General features: G+C 42.2%; 1 protein-coding gene across 3 annotated transcripts in view; it reads left to right on the top strand.

Moving 5' to 3' along the window:
- ndc80 (NDC80 kinetochore complex component) overlaps positions 1-16,758 on the top strand; it is a 148,580-nt gene that overhangs the window by 108,167 nt on the left and 23,655 nt on the right. For all 3 annotated transcript variants that reach the window (XM_068016703.1, XM_068016704.1, XM_068016705.1), the window contains exons 10-12: positions 3,028-3,172; positions 6,497-6,702; positions 7,441-7,596. In XM_068016703.1, the coding sequence (XP_067872804.1) occupies positions 3,028-3,172; positions 6,497-6,702; positions 7,441-7,596 (507 nt within the window). The remainder of the gene's footprint in view (positions 1-3,027; positions 3,173-6,496; positions 6,703-7,440; positions 7,597-16,758) is intronic.

Here is a 16,758-nt window from a genome sequence, read left to right as displayed (position 1 = left end):
AAGTGCTGTGTAAGGAGCCTTGGTGTGTTACTGCAGTGCATCTTGTAGATAGTACACACTGCTGCCACTGTGCGTCATGGTGGAGGGAGTGAATGTTTGTGGATGGGGTGACAGTCAAGCGGGCTGCTTTGTCCTGCATGGTGTCAAGCTTCTTGAATGTTGTTGGAGCTGCACCCATCCAGGCAAGTGGAGAGTATTCCATCACACTCCTGACTTGTGCCTTGTAGATGGTGGACAGGCTTTGGGGAGTCAGGAGGTGAGTTACTCGCTGCAGAAATCCTAGCCTCTGACCTGCTCTTGTAGCCACGGTATTTATATGGCTACTCCAGTTTAGTTTCTGGTCAATGGTAACCCCCAGGATGTTGATAATGGGGTATTCAGTGATGGTAATGCCATTGAATGTCAAGGGAAGATGGTTAGATTCTCTCTTGTTGGGGATGGTCATTGCCTGGCACTTGTGTGGCGCGAATATTACTTGCCACTTATCAGCCCATGCCTGGATATTGTCCAGGTCTTGCTGCATTTCTACACGGACTGCTTCAGTATCTGAGGAGTCACGAATGGTGTTAAACGTTGTGCAATCATCAGCGAACATTCCCACTTCTGACCTAATGATGGAAGGAAGATCATTGATGAAGCAGCTGAAGGTGGTTGGGCCTAGAACACTACCCTGAGGAAATGGCTTCTCTTCCCGCTCCTGCACCATTAGCTCTGGTGTCCCTAAAGAATCTATCCTTCATCCCCTCTTATTTCTTATCTACATGTTGCCCCCTCAGTGGCATCATTTGAAAACACAGCATCAGTTTCCTGCACAGTGGCGCAGTGGTTAGCACCGCAGCCTCACAGCTCCAGCGACCCGGGTTCGATTCCGGGTACTGCCTGTGTGGAGTTTGCAAGTTCTCCCTGTGTCTGCGTGGGTTTCCTCCGGGTGCTCCGGTTTCCTCCTACATGCCAAAGACTTGCAGGTTGATAGGTAAATTGGCCATTAGAAATTGCCCCTAGTATAGGTAGGTGGTAGGGAAAATATAGGGACAGGTGGTAGGAATATGGGATTAGTGTAGGATTAGTATAAATGGGTGGTTGATGGTCGGCACAGACTCGGTGGGCCGAAGGGCCTGTTTCAGTGCTGTATCTCTAAACTAAACATATACACTGCTGACACCAGCTGTACCTCAACACCACATCTCTCAACCCCTCCACTGCCTCCTAAATGATAGATTGCTTTTCTGACATCCAGTACTGGATGAGCAGAAATTTCCTCCATCTAAATATTGGGAAGACCAGAGTCATTGTCTTTGGTCCTGGCCACAAACTCCGTTCCCATTGACTCCATCTTTCTCCCTGGCCAATTGGCTGAGGCAGAACCAAACTGTTCACAACCTCGGTGTTATATTTGACCCCGAGATGAGTTTCCAACCGTGTTTCTGCACCATCGCTAAGACCGTCTATTGCCACCTCTGTCGCATCACCTGATTCTGTTCACCTGCTGAAATCCACATTCATGATTTTATCTCTAGATGACTGTTCCAAAGGACTCTTGGCCAGCCTCTGACATTCTATCCTCCATAAAGCTGAGGTTATCCAAAACTCTGCTGCTTGGGTCTTAACCAAGTCCAATTCACAAGACAGAGATGAGAAATTTTTTCTCTGAGGGTCGTGAGTCTTTGGAATTCTCTTCTTCAAAAGGCAGTAGAAGCAGAGTCTTTGAATATTTTTAAGGCAGAGGTAGATAGATTTTTGATGAGCAAGGGGTGGAAGGTTATCGGGGGTAGGTGGAAATGTGGAGTAATCAGTTCAGCCATGAACTTATCTAATAATGGAGCAGGCTCGAGGTGTCGAGTGGCCTACTCCTGCTCCTAATTCGTACGTTCATAATTTAACTATCGCCCTTGTGCTCGCTGACTTACATTGCTCCAGCACTTTGATTTTAAAATTGTGGTCCTTGTTTTCAAATCGATCCAGCATCTCACCCCTCCCTATTTCTGTAATCTCTTCCAACCCTATCATCCTCCAATATCTCTGCTACTCCAATTCTGACCTATTGAACACCCCTGATTTTAATCGCTCCACCATTGGTAGCTGTGCCTTCCCACCTACATCTCTGCCTCTCTTCCTCTTTTAAGACTCTCCTTAAAACCTACCTCTTGACCAAGCTTTTGGTCACCCTCCCTGCAATCTCTAAGGCTCAGTGTCAAATTTTGCTCAAAAGTGTTCCTGTGGGTTGTTTTGTTGTGTTGAAAGTGCCATATAAATACAAGTCATGTTGCTCTCTCCCCCTCGGTCCTTTCCTCTTGCTCCCGGCCACCACCCTGCCCTAATCACGTGCCTCCTGCTCCCCTACCTCAGTCACTTGGTTGTGTTGCAGTCTGTAAATTTCATCTAAAGTTTTGACAAGGCTCTCTAGGAATCACGACAGCTGGGAGATCAATCTTGCTGCGTAAGTGGGAGAGATGAGACCTAAAATTTTCATGGATTGGGGAGAGGTTGTGACTCTCTCTATGCTGCTCAGAAGGGGGATTTGGGGCAGTGATCATGCTCAGTTATTGGTGAGGTTGAACCCCAGTGGTGTCACATTACAAGCATCATATTACTTTAGGCCGTTGGTCATCTGTTGTTTTGTTGGAGCCTGCAGGTCCAATATCATTAGAATCAGTAATGTTATGGATTAGTTGTGCAATCTGCAGTGGTGCCTATAAGGTGCAGGATACTCTGTTTCCAAAGGCAACCTCAATGCACTGTATTCTAGTAGCACAAGGCACAATACTGTGACTTTTCATGTCTCTTGGTCCTTATGCCGATGATTTCTCCAGGCCACAGAAGTTCATAGTCATGCACATTTCCCAATCTGGTGCTTGTTCAGGAGGTGCTAAACAATGCTTTCATTCATTCATTTGAAAAAATCCATTTAATTATTATGAATATTGCCATGCATTTAAATGTGTAGGTGAAAATTCAGCTCTGAATGAAGAAACCTGGAGCTGGTGCATAATAGGGGTATTTCCTCATTGTCTGGATTTTTTATTTCAGGACAGGGTTCAGGCACTGGAGAAAACCAAAGCAAGTTTGCAAACAGATCAACAGAAATATATGAAATACCTTGAAGAAATGGAGCAGCACAAAGCTGTTCTGGAACAGAGAGCAAAAGGGATCAAAGATGAAACAGAATCTACAGGTATTAATCTTCATAATGTAGTGTTGGATTTTGGAGAGAAAGGCGAAGTTGTTGAACAATTTTGATTGTAATATAACATTGTATCTCCATTGCAGAATAATTAGTATCAAATTAATGAAGCTTTCAAACACATGAAAACTGTATAGCAACTTTGAGTAATCTTACCGAGTAATTGAAGGACTCTGCCGTCAATTGCACAACTTGTATCTTGCCATATTCAGACTGCGTATTCCATTTTGTATTGGTCATATTCAGATGCCACACTTAAAATTTGTCACTTTTTTAAAAATTCTTTTTTTTTCTCAAAACAAAGCCCGTTGAATTGACCACTAGCTGATGATGTTGATCAGCTTGTGTAGCACAGAAAGAAGCCATTCAGCAAAATTAGTCTAAACTGGTGTTTTTGCTCCAGCTCTAATATGTCTTTCCACCCTCCCCCCATATCCCTTTTCTCTCATATGAATCAAACATCCACAAAAATGTCAATGCTGTCTACTTCAACCACTGACAGTGCAGTCCACATTCTTGCTGCTCTGTGTAAAGAAATGCTTCCTAATTTATTTTTGATATTAAGTGACTGAGAAAGGCACATAAAATATCTTCTCTCATTGACTGCTTTTATATAGAAAACAGTTGTGGTCTAAAATTCCAGTTGGGACTACGGGTCTGCCTGTGGCCAGAGTGAAGTGGGATTCTCCCCAGTTTTTTCAGCTCTAACCACTTTCTGGTGGGGGCCTACTGTGAGTTGGTATGAATCCTGTCAAAGTTTTCTGAAAGACCCCAAACCTTTACCAAGCAAAGGTAATGTTACCTTCCCGTCCTGTTCTCCTGGAATGAAGAACTTGTAAACATTTTTAAATTTCAACTTTTGGGAGCGTCCTGGGCACATCTGAATGGAGGTGACTTTGGTGCTATAGCAATCTACTGACACATTGGGATGGGTGCTAGTGACCTGCATCATTTCTGCAGATGACTCATCCCCACGTGTTGAGGCACACTTGGGCAGGCGAAGGGAGCACCCTCTGTTTCACTGGGAATTCTGAAGCAATAGATTTTAAAAGACCAGTCTTCCATTTATTCTCCCAAAAGACATGTTGAGAGCAATCAAAATCACAAAACCTGTATAGATGGAGAAGGCCATTCTAACTTTCATCCATCCACTAGGTTCCTAAAAGTCTACCTCCAATATGTCCATTACATCATCCAATTAAATGATTCCTGGCTTTTTGCCTTCAATAACCTATCTGATAATCTAGACCATGTGTTCTCTGTATGAAGAATTTCCTAAACTTAAAATTATAGTCACAGAGTTTTACAGCACAGAAACAGGCCCTTCAGCCCAACGTGCCTGCACCGTCCATCAAGCATCCGTCCAAACTAATCCCATTTCCCCACACTTGGCCCCTAACCTTGTATGCTATGGCATCTCAAGTGCTCATCTAAATACTTCTTAAATGTCGTGAGTGTTCCTGCCTCTACCGCCCCTTCAGGCAGGGTGTTCCAGATTTCAACCATCCTCTGGGTGAAAAAAAATTTTCCTCCACTCCCCTCTAAACCTCCTGCCCCTTACCTTACCTTAAATCTATGCCCCCTAGTTATTAACCTCTCCACGAAGGGAAAAAGTTTCTTCCTATCTATCGTATCAATGCCCCTCATAATTTTGTATACCTCAATCATGTCCCTTCTCCACTCCAAGGAAAACAACCCCAGCCTATCCAGTCCCTCTTCATAGCTGAAATGCTCCAGCCCAGGCAACATCCTGGTGAATCTCCTCTGCACCCTCTCCATTGCAATCACATCCTTCCTATAGTGTGGTGACCAGAACTGTACACAGTACTTGAGCTGTGGCCTAACCAGCGTTTTATACAGCTCCATCATAACCTCCCTGCTCTTATATTTTGTGCTCCGGCTGATAAAGGCAAGTATCCCGTTTGCCTTCCTAACCACCTTATCTACCTGTGCTGCTGCCTTTAGTGATCTATGGACAAATACCCCAAGATCCCTCTGACCTTCTGTACTTCCTATGGTCCTACCATCTATTGTATATTCCCATGCCTTGTTAATTCTCCCAAAATACATCACCTCACACTTCTCAGGATTAAATTCCATTTGCCACTGCTCTGCCCATCTTAGCAGCCCATCTATATCGTCCTGTAATCTAAGGCTTTCCTCCTCACTATTTACGACACCACCAATTTTCGTGTCATCTGCAAACTTACTTAGCATACCTCCTATATTCATGTCTAAATCATTAATGTACACTACAAACAGCAAGGGTCCCAGCACCGATCCCTGCGGTACACCACTGGTCACAGGCTTCCACTCGCAAAAACAACCCTCGGCCATCACCCTCTGCCTCCTGCCACTAAGCCAATTTTGGATGCAATTTGCCAAATTGCCCTGGATCCCATGGGCTCTTACCTTCTTAACCAATCTCCCATGCGGGACCTTATCAAAAGCCTTACTGATGTCCAAGTAGACTACATCAGCTGCTTTACCCTCATCTACACATCTAGTCACCGCCTCGAAAAATTCAATCAAGTTAGTTAGACACGATTTCCCCCTGACAAAGCCATGCTGACTATCCTTGATTAATCCCTGCCTCTCCAAGTGGAGATTAATCCTGTCCCTCAGAATTTTTTTCCAATATTTTCCCAACCACTGATGTTAGACTCACCGGCCTGTAATTACCTGGTTTATCCCTGCTACCCTTCTTGAATAATGGCACCACATTCGCTGTCCTCCAGTCCTCAGGTACCTCTCCTGTGGCCAGAGAGGATTTGAAAATTTGTGTCGGAGCCCCTGCTATCTCCTCCCTTGCCTCACATAACAGCCTCATTTTAAGTTTCTCAAATTTAAGAATTTGTTGTTAGGTTGTTGAAAATATTTCTCAGGTCAAAATCAAGAACCGCATGACTTGATAAAGTCCATCCTGTCTGATAGGTTAGACACATGACAATGCAACAGTGACAAATCACATAATCATTTCACTTTGGGGACACTACTGTGAGCCACCCAGCTTCTATTGAACTGTATTCCTTCAGAAGGGGAGGGGACAAAATTAGCAGAAAAAGTGATCTGAACAATTACTGAAAATGTCTGTTGTACCATGGATACTTTCCTCTTTAGCGCTTATCAGAGTGGTTCTAATTTGGTCCACAAAAACAAATAAATAGCTTTTAGCATTAGCTTCTTATTTGGTAAGTGTAATATTATCTGTTAGAATAAGACTTGTTTATTTTTCTTCCTTTCAAAACATCCTAATTGTTAATATAAGGGGTGCATGCTGGATCATCATGTATATTTTGTGTATGTGTTTTCAAGCATTAGAGTTAGATGCAGTTAAAGAGGAGAACAACAGATTGCAGCAGATATATGATGTTCAGGAAGTCTCAGCTGTCGACGTTAAGAAAATGAATCATGAGAAAAATGAACTGCATCACACAATAATTTCCCTGAACAAAAGCTTAGAAGATGCAGAAAAAAGGATGTGGAATGAAGAGATAAAAGTGACAAAGGCCAAAGAAATGGTGAGGGATGCTCTGCAATGAGACTGTAAATTGTCAGAAGCTTAATTAACTGTTCCAATTATTCTCTTAATTTTAAGTAACAAAAAATACAGCTGGTAAAGAATATAAGATTCTATAGTTTCACAAGAATATTAAACTTATTGAGCCTGTTCCACCATTCAATGACATCATGGTTGATCTGTGACCAAACTCCATCCAGTTGCCATTGCCTCATTCCTTAAATACCTTTGGTTAACAAAAATCTATCAAAATCAGAATTAAAACCCTTTGTGTGTAAATGTGTTTCCTAATTTCACTCCTCAAAAGATCTGACTCTAATTTTTTTTTTAGACTGACCCCAATCCTACACAACCCAACCAGTGGAAATTGTTTTCTCTCTCTCTACCTATCAGTTCCCTTTCTATCTTGAAAAGTTTCATTAAACTGCCCACTAACCTCCTGAATTCCAGGAAATACAGCACTAGTTTATATAATCTCTGCTTGTAGTTTAACGCTTGGAGTCCAGGTATCATTCTGATAAATTTACGCTGCTCTCTTTCCACCACCCCCCCCCCCTCCCCCCACAAGGCCAATATTTCTTTCCTAAGGTATGGTGCTCAGAGAGATCCCAGGTTTGATTTGTACATTTGAATGATATCCTGATTATCTCTGTATTCTGAAGATGCTGATTTTTTTTTTAAATTTATACTGTTCTACAGACTACTCTCTCAATCACCTTTTTACTTTGCCTGCCTTTAGCTGGAAGTCAGACTGCTGGACTACCACACAATGGCTCGGAAACTCAAGCTAATTCCTAAAACAAGTGAAAATGCTCGAGGACAAAACTTTGAGATAAGCCTATTGGATTTTGCCTCTGGGAAAAGGAATTTATTACAAAATACTGAAAAAATAAAGGTAACGTCTTTAATTTTTTTATTGTGTTTTTAAATTTCTTAATAGGGCAGGTAACCAACGTATTTCAATTAAAGTGATAAATACATACTACCACTGATAACTAACACTAATGAGATGGGTCACTTCTGTTCCCTTTAATTAATACATTGAGTTGCTGTGTCAGTGACTGGAACAGGTGTTGGGCTTTGAAGTTTCATTTTTACCAGAGAGATTTTTTGCATTTATATTCCGTGTTCCTCTTGTAGGTGAATCTTGTAGCCTGCATTTTGTGTGGTGAATGACGGTGAAGCTAACAGTGCTCACTGTTATGGTGTAAATTGGACAGCAAACTCCGGAGTTTCCACATGTAGTTAAATGCAGAGATCGGAAGTTGCTGTTTGAGTTACTCTGCTGCTCCACAGGCTGCACTATAACAGTACCTGACTGATAGACTTGACATTGAAATACATGTAAGGGCGTGAAGTTGCTGTATTTGCCCACTAAACACAGCTGAAAAAAGTTAGGGCTGGTGCATTCAAATGGAAGTGAATTTTCAACTGTGATACATCACAATTATTGCCAAACAGCCTCTGGCATTGAACTTGTAATTACAAGTGTGGAGTCTCATTCCTTCAGAATTGTGTTGGAGACTTAAAAACAATCTTTATTTTATCTTTGTCTCTCGTAGCTCACTCTTAATCCCATATTACTTTCCCTGTATTTCACTTTCTGTACATGATTTTAGAATGGATTAAATATTCTAATATATACTTCCTAGTTTAGATTCTGCATGCCTGTGAGGATTCTTCAATCTGATTGATTGAAAAGCAGCATTGTTTTTGCCCTGTTCAAACATACCACAGATTCTCTGTAGAGGATGCTGCGCTGGAAAACATCTCTGGAAACCATAAATTGCTGCTCAAAAGCCCACAAAATGTCTGGGCAGCAGTCTGCGTGATGAAGTGTGAGTGCTGTTCCTTCGCCGCTGTCTGCAAAATCCAAGTCCATGTCTTGCAGAGTATTGTCGCTTGCCCTGGGCATGCCTGGAATAATGTTAGAATTCCACACTACTAGTTCTATCTTCTACCTTCACAGGATCCTACTCATCTTCAAAAGACAACAGAATAATAAATTAGAGCTTGCTTAGGCTTTAACTGGCACATTTATTTAGCACATTAATAGTGGTCGCATCATATGTACAAGTTCCTTGTAATATTTAAATATTTACTATCTTAATTTTTATCCATATCCCAGAATAATGCAGCACAGAAGAAGGCCATTTGGCCCATTGTGCCTGTGCTGGCTCTATGAAAGAATTATCCTAGTAGTCCAATTCCCTTTGCTCTTGTCCCGTACACCTGCAAAATTTTCCCCGTTGAAAGTTTCTATTGAATCTGCTTCCACCACCATTTCAGGCGATGCATTCCAGATCAGAATAATTAATAATTCATTGTGCAAAAAACAATCTCCTTATCTTGCTTCTGGTTCTTTTGCTGTTACCTTAAATCTATCTATGCTGGTTACTGACCCTTCTGCGACTAGTTAAAGTTTTCCCTTATGTACTGTATCAAAACCCTATGTGATTTTCAACATTTCTATTAAATCTCCCCTTAACCTTCTCTGTTCTAAGGAGAACAACCCCAGCTTCTCTAGTTTCTCCGTGTAAGTGAAGTCCTGCATCCAGGTATCATTCTAATAAATCTCTGCTTCCTTTCTAAGGCCTTGACATCTTTCCTAAGTGTGGTAGCAAGAATTTGATTCTGACTCAAACTGAGGCCTAACCAGTGATTTATAAAGGGTTAGCATAATTTCCTTGCTTTTGTACTCTCTATAAAGTCAAGGCTCCTGGATGCTATTTTAACAGCCTGTGCAATCTGTCCTGCCACCTTTTGAAGATTTGTATACTTGCACCGATAGGTTTCTTTGGTGCTAGAGGACTGGAGCATTGCAAATGTTACCACAGGTTTACAAGACAAATACCTTGGATGGGCGGGTTGTCTTATGAGGAAAGGTTGGACAGGCTAGGCCTGTATCCACTGGACTTTAGAATAAGAGGCTACTTGATTGAAACATAAGATCCTGAGGGGTCTTGACAGGGTGGGTGTGAAAAGGATGTTTCCTCTTGTGGGAGAATCTAGAACTAGGGATCACTGTTTAAAAATAAGGGGTCTCCCATTTAAGACAGAGATGAGGAGAAATTTATTTCTTTGAGGGTCATCAGTCTTTGGAGCTCTCTTCCTCAAAAGGCAGTGGAAGCAGTCTTTGAATATTTTTGTGAGAAACGTAGCCCACTTAATAATAATTTACATCAAGTCAAACTCTGAAGAAGTAAGTTTATTTAACGTTCTTGCAAGATCGGGTGTCCTACAAGCAGGCACACCAATCAACATATTCAGTTCATGTTTATACAATACAAATCCATTTGTCCACGCCTTTATTTTACATTATTGGTTATAAAGTATTATGACACTAACCTATCCTATGGTTGCTACAGTCTCCTCCTCTGTTTACTTCTCCCCCTACTCTAACTTTCTAGCCCCTAACTCTTGTTTTTGTTTTACCTTATTTGGCTCTCCATTGTGTGTTTTAACTTGCAGCTGTCAGCCTTTATCTTAGTGGGGCAGTTTCTTATTCACTACATCCTTTGTTCTAACTCTTGCTGTTTCTCTGTTATCTGCCTAAGCACAATTTTTAAGTGATGTACTGTCCCAAGGTCTGTACTTACAGACCCTTATCAATTCTCTTTTTCAGTGATGTACTGTCTTAAGGTCTCCACTTACATACCCTTATCAATTCTCTTTTTCAGTGATTTCATTATGTTGTGCACAAATGACTTCTTGGTAACTTTCCACAAGCTGTAGAAACAACATTTCAGTATTATTCTCACATTTTTAAGGCAGAGGTAGATAGAGTCTTGATAAGCAAGGGGGTGAAAGGATATTGGGGGTAGGCAGGAATGTGGGGTTGAGGTTACAATCAGATCAGCCATGATCTTGATGAATGGCGGAGCAGGCTCGAAGGGCCAAGTGGCCTACACCTGTTCCTAATTTGTATGTTCACAGAACCATAGAAAAGTTACGGCACAGAAAAAGGCCATTCGGCCCATTGTGTCTGCGCCAGCTGAAAAAACTGGCTGCCCAATCTATTTCCCACCTTCCAGCACCTGGTCCACAGCTTTGAAGGTTGCAGCACTTCAGGGGGTGCAGGTCCAGGTACCTTTTAAATGAGTTGAAGGTTTCTGCCTCCTCCACCGGTCCGGGCAGTGAATTCCGGACACCCACCACCATCTGGGTGAAAATGTTTTTCCTCATGTCCCCGATAATCCAATTAAAATTGTACCATTTAGTTTATATTTGGCTCTCCTCATTCTTCTTACCAATATGCATCACTTCTCTGTGTTAATTGCATCTGCCATGTGTCTTCACATTTCACCAGTCTGTCTCTGTCCTCATGAAATCTGTTACTATCATCCTCACTGTATACTTCATTTGCAAGTTTCATGTTGTCTGCAAACTTTGAAACTATGCCTGGTATATCCAAATCCAGGTTATTAAGATATACCAAAAAGAGAAATGGTCAATATTAATACTGACCCCTGGGGGACACCACAGTATACTTTCCTCCAATCTGATAAGCAACCATTCACCATTACTCTCTGCTTTCTATCCCTTAGCTAACTTTGTATCCATTTTACCACTGCCCCTTTAATCCCATGGGCTTCAATTTTGCTAACAAGTTTATTATTTGGTACTTTTGATAAAGTCTTTTAAAAGTCAATGCACACAACAGCAACCGCTCAACCTTCATTAACCCTTCCCCTTAATTAATCAAAGAACTCAATTAATTTACTGAAACATAATTTGCCTTTAATAAATCCATACTGACTGATTATTAACCCATCTTTTTCCAAGTAACAATTAACTTCTTATCTCTGTTTTCCCACCACAGACCTTAGACTGACTGGCCTATAATTATCGGGTTTATCCTCCTTTTTTTAAATAGGGCGTAATGTTTGCAATGATCCAGACCTCTCGCACCACCCCCATTTCTAAGGCAGATTAGAAAATTGAGGCCAGGGTCTCTGCTATCTCCACCCTTACTTCCCTCCGCCATCTAGGATGAATTCGATCTAGACTAGGTGACTTTCTACATTGAGGACTGCCAACCTTTTAAGTACTTTCTACTTATTTTTATCCTATCCAATTTCTCTATTATCTCCTTTATTGTGACATTGGCAGCATCCTCTTGTTTGGTCAAGACAGATGAAAAGTATTCATTTATTAGCTTAGCCATGCCATTGGCATAGTCAGCTATTGAATCATGGACTTTCTGTGTAAACCAAAATATATGAATGGCAGATGGATACCAGTTTGGGTATTATACACATCATCCACTTTTCTGGCTACAGTGCCTTTTTTAAATGAAGGATATGAAATAATTTAACTCTCAATTGGTTATCATAAGACTTATGGCAAAGATATTGAGCAGGAGTGGAGATTAGGCTAGGTGGGGTATTAATGGGGATGGGCATTGAGCAAGATTAGGCCAGGTGTTGTGGGGAGAAACATCCATATCGACCTAATTCTGTGCTGTAGTGCTTTGCGGTTCCCAGACATTACATCATTCTATTTTTGCTTCCATACATATGATTAAGGCAGGACTATGTAGAAGCATAGAAGGTATACAGCACAGAAAGAGGCCACTTGGCCCATCGTGTATATGCCGGCTGAAAAACGATTCACAAGGATGTTGCCTGGTTTGGAGGGCTTGAGTTATAAAGAGAGATTAGATCGGCTGTGTCTGTTTTCCCTGGAGCGAAGGAGGCTGAGAGGGGACATGATAGAGGTATATAAAATTATGAGAGGCATAGATAGGGTAGATAGCCAGAGTCTGTTTCCCATGATAGGGGTGACTAAAACTAGAGGGCATAGATTTAAGGTGAGAGGGAGGAGGTTTAAAGGGGATCAAAGGGGTAAATTTTCCACACAAAGAATAGTGGGTATCTGGAATGAGTTGCCTGAGGAGGTGGTGGAGGCAGGAACAGTAGCAACATTGAAGAGGCATCTGGACAGGTACTTGAATGAGCAAGGCATAGAGGGATATGGAATTAATGCAGGCAGGTGGGATTAGTATAGATAGGCATTGGTTGGCATGGACGCAGTGGGCTGAAGGGCCTGTTTCTATGCTGTACGACTCTATGATACCCATTCTAATCCCACCTTCCAGCATTTGATCCGTAGCCCTGCAGATTACAGCACTTGAGGTGCATATCCAGACTCCTTTTGAATGAGTTGAGGGTTTCTGCCTCAACTACCCTTTCAGGCAGTGAGTTCCAGACCCCCATCACCCTCTGCTTGAATTTTTTTTGTCATCTCCTCTCTAATCTTTCTACCAACCACTTTAAATCTATGCTCCCTTATCACTGACCTCTCTGCTAAGGTGAATAGCCCCTTCACCTCTACTCTATCTAGGCCCCTCAAAGTTTTGTACATTTCAATCAGATCTCCCCGCAGTCTTCTCTGTTCCAAGGAAAACAACCCCAGCCTATCCAATCTTTCCTCATAGCTGCATTTTTCCAGTCCCGGCAATGTCCTTGTAAATCTCCTCTGCACCCTCTCTAGTGCAATTGCATCCTTTCTGTAATGAGGTGACACAGTACTCAAGTTGTGGCCTAACCAATGATTTATACAGTTAGAGCATAATCTCCCTGCTCTTATATTCTATATCTCGGCTAATAAAGGAAAGGATTCCATCTGCCTTCTTAACCACCTTATCGACCTGTTCTACCTTCAGGAATCTGTGGACATTCACTCCAAGGTCCCTCACTTCCGCTACACTTCAGTTTTTTCCCATTAATAGTGTATTCCTTTGCCTTGTTTGACCTCCCCAAATGCATCACCTCACACTTCTCCGAGTTGAATTCTATTTGCCACTTTTCTGCCCATCTGACCAGTCCACCAATATCTTCCTGCAGCGTCTAGCTAGCTTCCTCACTATCTGCCACATGCTCAATCTTTGTGTCGTCTGTAGACTTCTTGATCGTGCCCTCTACATTTATGTCCAAATCATTAATATATACCACAAAAGCAGTACTGAGCCAAGTAGAACCCACCCTGGAAACAGTCCTCCAGTGGCAAAAATACCTGTCAACAATTATCCGTTGTTTCTTGCCACTGAGCCAATTTTGTATCTACCTTGTGACATGTCCCTGGATCCCATGGGATTTTTTTTTTCACCAGTCTGCCATGTGGGACCTTGTCAAAAGCCTTGCTAAAATTCATGTAGACCACATCAACTGCACTACCTTCATCTATCTTATTTGTTACTATTTCAAAAAATTCAATCAAGTTGGTCAGACAAGATCTTCTCTTAACAGATCCATGCTGACTATCCTTGATTAACCTATGCTTTTCTAAGTGACAGTTTATCCTGTCTCTCAGAATAGATTCCAATAATTTGTCCAATACTGAGGTTAGACTGACTGGCCTGTAATTCTTCACTCAAGCACTCGCTCCCTTTTTAAACAGAGGAGCAACGTTAGCAGTCCTCCAATCCTCCAGCACCATACCTGTATCCAGTGAAGACTAGAAAATGATGGTCAGCCCTTCTACCATGTCCTCTCTTGCTTCTTTTAACATTTCATCTGGCCCTGGTGATTTATCAACTTTCAAGGATGCTAATCCTATGAGTACTACTACTTCTTCCTATGTTTATCACTTCTAATACTTCACACCCCTCTTCCTTAACTACAATATTTGCATCGTCCCCTCTTTTGTAAAGACAGGCACAAAATATTCATTAAGAACAACAACAACATCTTACGCCCCTACATTTGGTTACCTTTTTGGCCTTTTGTGGACCCTACTCTTTCCTTAGTTATCCTCTTACTCCTAATGTATTAATAAAACATCTTTGGGTTCAGCAATATTCTTTCTTGCCCTCTCTTAGCTTTTTTGATTTCACCCCTCCACTCTCTCTACTCCTTGGCTTTCTGTTGTGTTGAGTTCTCTGTATCGGATATAAGCTTTCCTTTTCCGCCTTCTGTTACCCTGTAAGCTCCTTAACATCCATGGGGCTCTAGATTTGGTCGTCCCACCCTTTTTCTTTGTGGGAACATGTTTACTCTGCACCCCTTGAATCTCCCCTTTGTCTCTGACTGCTCTGACACTGATTTACCTTCAAGTGGCTGTTCCCAGTCCACTTTCACTAAATCACCCCTCAGCTTAGTAAAATTGGCCTTTCCCCAATTGAGAAGGTTCCTCAAATGAGGCCATATGGGTAGAAGTTAAAAACAAAAAGGGGGCAATCACTTGGCTGGGAGTGTACTACAGGCCTCCAAACAGTCAGGGAGAGATAGAGGAGCAGATATATAGGCAAATATCCGAGAGGTGTAAAAATAATAGGGTAATAATAGTAGGGGATTTCAACTTCCCCAGTATCAACTGGGATAGTCTTAGTGCAAAAGGCTTAAAGGGAGCAGAATTCTTAAAGTGCATACAGGAGAGCTTTTTGAGCCAGCACGTAGAAAGTCCTATAAGAGAAGGGGCTGTACTGGACCTAATCTTAGGGAATGAAGCCAGACAACTGTAGAAGTGTCAGTGGGGGAGCATTTCGGAGGTAGTGACCGTAACTCTGTAAGATTTAAGGTAGTTATGGAAAAGGACAAAGATGGCCAGAAATAAAGGTACTGAATTGGGGGAAGGCCGATTTCAATCTGATAAAAGAAGATCTGGCCAAAGTGGACTGGGAGCAGCTACTTATAGGGAAGTCTACATCAGACCAGTGTGAGTCATTCAAAAAGGAAATAGTGAGAGTTCAGGGCCAACATGTTCCCGTAAAGGTGAAGGATAGGACCAACAAGTCCAGGGAACTCTGGATGTCAAGGGCTATAGAGGATTGGGTAAGGATAAAAAAGGAGGCTTATGGCAGATTCAGAGCGCTAAAAACAGCAGAGGCCCTTGAGTATAGAAAGTGTATGGGGGTGCTGAAAAAAGTAGCTGGGAGAGCGAAGAGGGGACATGAAAAAACACTAGCGGACACGATAAAGGAAAATCCCAAGGTGTTTTACAAGTATATTACGGGCAAGAGGATAACCAGGGAAAGAATATGACCCATTAGGTACCAAAGTGGCAATCTGTGTGGAGGCACAGGACATAGTTGAGGTTTTAGATGATTACTTTTCATCTGTGTTCACTTTGGAGAAGGACGATGTAGGTGTAGAGATCAGGGAGGGGGATTATGATATACTTGAACAAATTAGCATTGAGAGGAAGTATTCCCGGTTTTAGCAAGCTTAAAAGTGGATACATCCCCAGGCCCAGATGAGATGTATCCCAGGCTGTTGTGTGAGGCAAGGGAGGAGATAGCAGGGGCGTTGACACAAATTTTCAAATCCTTTCTGGCCACAGGAGAGGTACCAGAGGACTGGAGGACAGCAAATGTGGTACCATTATTCAAGAAGGGTAGCTGGGATAAACCAGGTAATTACAGGCTAATCAGTCGAACATCAGTGGTAGGGAGAGTATTGGGAAAAATTCTGAGGGACAGGATTAATCTCCACTTAGAGGCAGGGATTAACTAACAAACCTGATTGAATTTTACGAGGTGTGTAGATGAGGGTAAATCAGTTGATGTAGTCTACATGGACTTCAGTACATGGCTTTTGATAAGGTCCCACATGGGAGATTGGTTAAGAAGGTAAGAGCCCATGGGATCCAGGGCAATTTGGCAAATTGGATCCAAAATTGGCTTAGTGGCAGTAGGCAGAGGGTGATGGTCGAGGGTTGTTTTTGCGAGTTGAAGCCTGTGACCAGTGGTGTACCACAGGGATTGGTACTGGGACCGTTGCTGTTTGGGATGTACATTAATGATTTAGACATGAATATCGGAGGTATGATCAGTACGTTCGCAGATGACTAGAAAGTTGGTAGTATCGTAACTATTGAGGAAAGCCTTAGATTACAGGACGATATAGATGGGCTGCTAAGATGGGCAGAGCAGTGGCAAATGGAACTTAATCCTGAGAAGTGTGAGCTGATGCATTTTGGGAGGACCAACAAGGCAAGGGAATATACAATGGATGGTAGGACCCTAGGAAGTACAGAGCGTCAGAGAGACCTTGGTGTACTTGTCCATAGATCACCGAAGGCAGCAGCACAGGTAGATAAGGTGGTTAGGAAGGCA

The sequence above is a fragment of the Heterodontus francisci genome, chromosome 36 (genome assembly GCF_036365525.1).
Source record: "Heterodontus francisci isolate sHetFra1 chromosome 36, sHetFra1.hap1, whole genome shotgun sequence".
Classification (NCBI taxonomy): Eukaryota; Metazoa; Chordata; class Chondrichthyes; order Heterodontiformes; family Heterodontidae; genus Heterodontus; species Heterodontus francisci.
This window is presented reverse-complemented; position numbering and strand designations above follow the sequence as displayed.